Consider the following 4,155-nt stretch of genomic DNA (forward strand, 5'->3'; position numbering starts at 1 on the left):
ACCCAATAAGTGGTTGTGAAGTAAAAAAAACAAACACACTTAATGATTAAGATTTGAATAATTAAGATTTAAACTTTAAAAACAAACAAACTTAATGTCTGAGATCTGAATGATTAAGATTCAGACCTCCATTATGTGCAAACAAATGAGGCTTCAGCGGCATTATCAAGTCTAATGGACTTAATTGGATTATGGGGGAATTGCGCCCGTAATCGAATTATTTGTGCCATTAATTTTGCAAACGCGAGGTTGCGAGATGACAATAGGCACACATGAGACCATCTAGAAGATGCATCTATTAAGACCATAAAATATCTAAACGACCCACTAGGTGGGTGAATAGGTCCACAAATGTCCCCTTGTATACGTTCCAAAAACGCAGGGGACTCAATCCCAACCTTTGGTGGTGATGGTCTAATAATTAATTTGCCTTGATAACAAGAAGTGCAAGAAAATTCATTATTTAAAAGAATTTTTAAATTCTTTAATGGATGGCCATTTGAGTTTTCTATAATTCGTCTCATCATAATTGATCTAGGATGTCCCAATCGATCATGCCAAAGTACAAAAGTATTGGAATCAATTACCTTTTGGTTTACAATAGAATGTGCCTCAATTGCACTAATTCTTGTCCAATATAGGCCACAAGATAAAGATGGAAATTTCTCAATTACCCTTTTCTGGCCAGAGACATTCTTGGTAATGATGAGATATTCAAAATTATTCTTATCTATTGTCTCAATATGATCTCCATTTCGGCGGATATCTTTAAAACTCAACAAGTTCCTCTTGCACTTGGAGGAGAACATTGCATTCTCTATGATAAGTATTGTTCCCTTAGGCAGAGTTATAGTAGCTCTTCCAGAGCCTTCAATTAATTTACTTACAAAAAATTGTAGTAACATCTGCCTTACACATACTTAAATGAGAGAAATATTTCTTTTCTTTGAATATTGTATGTGTCGTACATGAATCAATTAAACAAATATTTTTACAATTGAACTTTGATCCAAGTTTGTTTTGTGAGATATCCATATTTTCTTCCCATGGTTTGACATACAAAAGAAATATACGAATAAATATTAGTATTTTCAGAGATAAAGAAAAAGAGACAAAGTGATGTCAATAACTCAATAATGACTTATTCAATAAGTGTGATGATAATTTTCCGTAAGACACAATCTTTGATGGAACAACTTAATTAGAAAACAAATATTGCATTTTAATAAAATATTTGTATAGTGTCAGTTGATTTAAAAGCTTTAGAAAATAGTTTCACGCTAGTTTGTAAGACACTTTTTCGTTTGCAAGTTTTCGTCCTTTATTTTTGTAATTTTTTTTTCACGATTCTCAACTCCTAACATAAATTACAACTGATACTGACTTTAAATTTTAACCATTCTCAAATTTTATTCAATGACAGATTATACTAATTCGACATACTAATTAAAACTACTACTCATGTAAACTACGATAATTACATGATGTTTATTCACTAACTAATACGAATAAACAAAATAAAATAAAATCAAACTACTCAATCTTCTTTAACCACAGATCCATCACCGATCAAGTGGTCTATTTTTCCATCAGGGCGCTCAAAGAAGTATGCCACATCTAAGTGGGTGATGTCAAACTCATTATCATAGACAAAATTAGCTTCATCGCCTCTATTCTTTAGAGATGCTTGATAAAGCTCAACCAAATGTCTTGGTGTACGATAAATATTTGCCCAATGCCCTTTTCCACCGCAACGATAACATTCAGTTTCTGAACCATTTGTCTTTGGCTTCTCATCTTTCCCTTTCCATTTTTGGTGATTATTTTTCTTTGGGGGTGATTAACACCAGGAAAATTTCTTCCTTGTCTACGGCCACGGCCACTGCCAGGACCACGAATAGGGCCACGGCCTTTTTCACACTTAGCATAATGGGAATACACCTCATCCACTTCAGGCAATGGTGTAGACCCAGTTGGTCGATTTTCGTGATTTCTCATAAGCAAGTCATTGTTTCGTTTAGCCACAAGGAGTAGAGAAATCAACTCAGAGTATTTTTGACACCTTTCTCTCTGTACTGCTGCTGCAGGACCATATTGGAGGCATGAAACATTGTAAACGTCTTTTCAAGCATATCATAGTCAGTGATAGTATCTCCACAGAGTTTTAATTTAGAAGTAATTCTGGACAACGCAGAATTATATTCAGAAACAGACTTAAAGTCTTGGAGCCTCAGATGAGCCCAATCATATCGTGCTTGTGGAAGAGTGACCAACTTTAAGTTGTCATATATGTCCTTTAAGCCATTCCACAAAACAAGTGGATCTTTGACTGTGAAATATTCTATTTTCAACCCTTCATCAAGGTGATGGCGCAAGAAAATCAAGGCCTTAGCACGTCTTGAGTGGATGCTTTATTTTTGTCTTAATGGCGTCTCCAAGACCCATTGCATCTAAATGTATTTCAGCATCCAACACCCATGTCATATAGTTCTTGCCCGAAATTTCAAGGGCAACGAACTTTCTTTTCATAATATCAGTCATAATTAAAAGAGGAGAAAAGTTATACCTTAATCTTCTTGACAGGGTAGAGTCTCCTACTGATAACGTGTAATAAAACAATAAAAGTAGAAGAACAGTATTGCAGAGAAAGAGAGAGTAATTCTTATTGAATTTTGGGATGATTTACAATTGGGTAAGACCCCTCTATTTATCGGAGAAAAATCACTTAGCCACAAAGTAAAACTCTCTAAAAGATAGACATTCACTCTAATTACAATTCTATTCATAACAAAAACAACATAAGAAAGAAAGAAAGAAAATCAAAAAGAAAACAAATCAAAACAGAAGAAATAAGTGGCAATTGAGATGTACATCAATTGAGTAGTATTTTCGTTGTCTTATTCTTTCTCCTTTTTTCAGTTATTCTTCTTATTTAATTTATCTTTTCTTTTCTATTTATTAACATCACATATTCTCCATCCCCTGAATAAGCTACTATTCCAGAAAAGTTACATTACTTTCCTTCTAAATTCTATCCTTGGTTATTTTTCCTTCTTTCCTTTTTTTAATCATTAAACCTTCTTTCTAGGATTGCTTTCTCTATTATATTTAAGGGATAAAGGTCAAAATTATACTGCTACTATTGTTTATTGGTAGCTTGTGCCACCCGTTATACTTTCCGGCCATTCTTGTCCCTACCGTTAATGAACTTTGAATAAATCCCTAACCCTAACGTCAATACACCGTGGCAGCTGACCACATGAATTTTATCCAAGTCAGCTGCCATGTCAGCTTCCACATCAGCGGGCCCACCTATTAAAAACCCCACAACACCCATTGACTATCCGTCTCTTACCAACAATTAGGGCTCAGACAACCCCAATCCTTTTCCTTCATCTTCAATGTCTCAAGGAAGCTGTTCTTCCCAAATTAGGTGTCGTTGTGGCATCTTTGCAAACCACTTCACTTCAACGACTCCATTAAACCCTGGAAGGCAATTTTTTAAATGTCCGAAGCCTAAGGTTAGTGATTGTGTAACAAAAGATCTAAATTAGTAACTGTTTGCTCTAAATTATAGTCTAATAATAACGATCTTAGTTTCTTCTCTGATTTTTTTATTTTCGACAGAATCGTTCTTGTGGTTATTTTGAATGGGAAGATGAAATCTCGTTCTCCAGTGATTTGGTTACAACTAAAGATGTAACATCATCTTGGGAAGCTATTAAAAATGATAAGGATAAATTGAAAGAAGAATTAATTGCCCTGAAGGCTCTACACAAAGCTGAAGCTGCAAAAGTAACGAAATTGGAAGAGAAGGTTTTGAAGACGAGGATGATGCTTATGATCTCATGGGCACTTTTTGTTGGATTTGTTGCGGCGTCGATGATGAAGTGAAAGTTGATGAATCTTGTTGATGATGCTAATGAATATGTTTTGTTGTCAATTTTATTATCGTTTGGAATTGGATGAGAAGGTGTTATGTATGTTGTTTTGAACCTTTTATATTAGACCTTGTAATCTTAGTTAATGTAATTCGAATATATTAGTTGTCGAGAATTAGTTAATGTAATTCCAAGTTATGAGCTTGTAACCGTTTACATTAGAGCTTATATTAGTTAATGTAATCTTAGTAGTTATCAGTTCTTTTGTGATGAA

General features: G+C 34.2%; 1 protein-coding gene across 1 annotated transcript; it reads left to right on the forward strand.

Moving 5' to 3' along the window:
• Positions 1-3,401: 3,401 nt before the first annotated feature.
• Positions 3,402-3,894, forward strand: LOC109220285 (uncharacterized protein At1g43920, Chloroplastic-like). Its single transcript, XM_019384753.1, has 2 exons — positions 3,402-3,521; positions 3,628-3,894. Exons 1-2 carry the CDS (start codon positions 3,402-3,404, stop codon positions 3,892-3,894), a joined length of 387 nt encoding a protein of 128 aa, XP_019240298.1.
• Positions 3,895-4,155: the final 261 nt, after the last annotated feature.

Source organism: Nicotiana attenuata, unplaced genomic scaffold (assembly GCF_001879085.1).
Source record: "Nicotiana attenuata strain UT unplaced genomic scaffold, NIATTr2, whole genome shotgun sequence".
Classification (NCBI taxonomy): Eukaryota; Viridiplantae; Streptophyta; class Magnoliopsida; order Solanales; family Solanaceae; genus Nicotiana; species Nicotiana attenuata.

What these genes read in the sequence shown, in the direction of transcription:
- LOC109220285 (XM_019384753.1), top strand. Translation starts at nt 3,402, where the DNA reads ATGTCTCAAGGAAGCTGTTCTTCCCAAATTAGGTGTCGTTGTGGCATC. An exon ending in TTAAATGTCCGAAGCCTAAG is followed by an intron (nt 3,522 to 3,627) that starts GTTAGTGATTGT and finishes TATTTTCGACAG; the next exon opens with AATCGTTCTTGTGGTTATTT.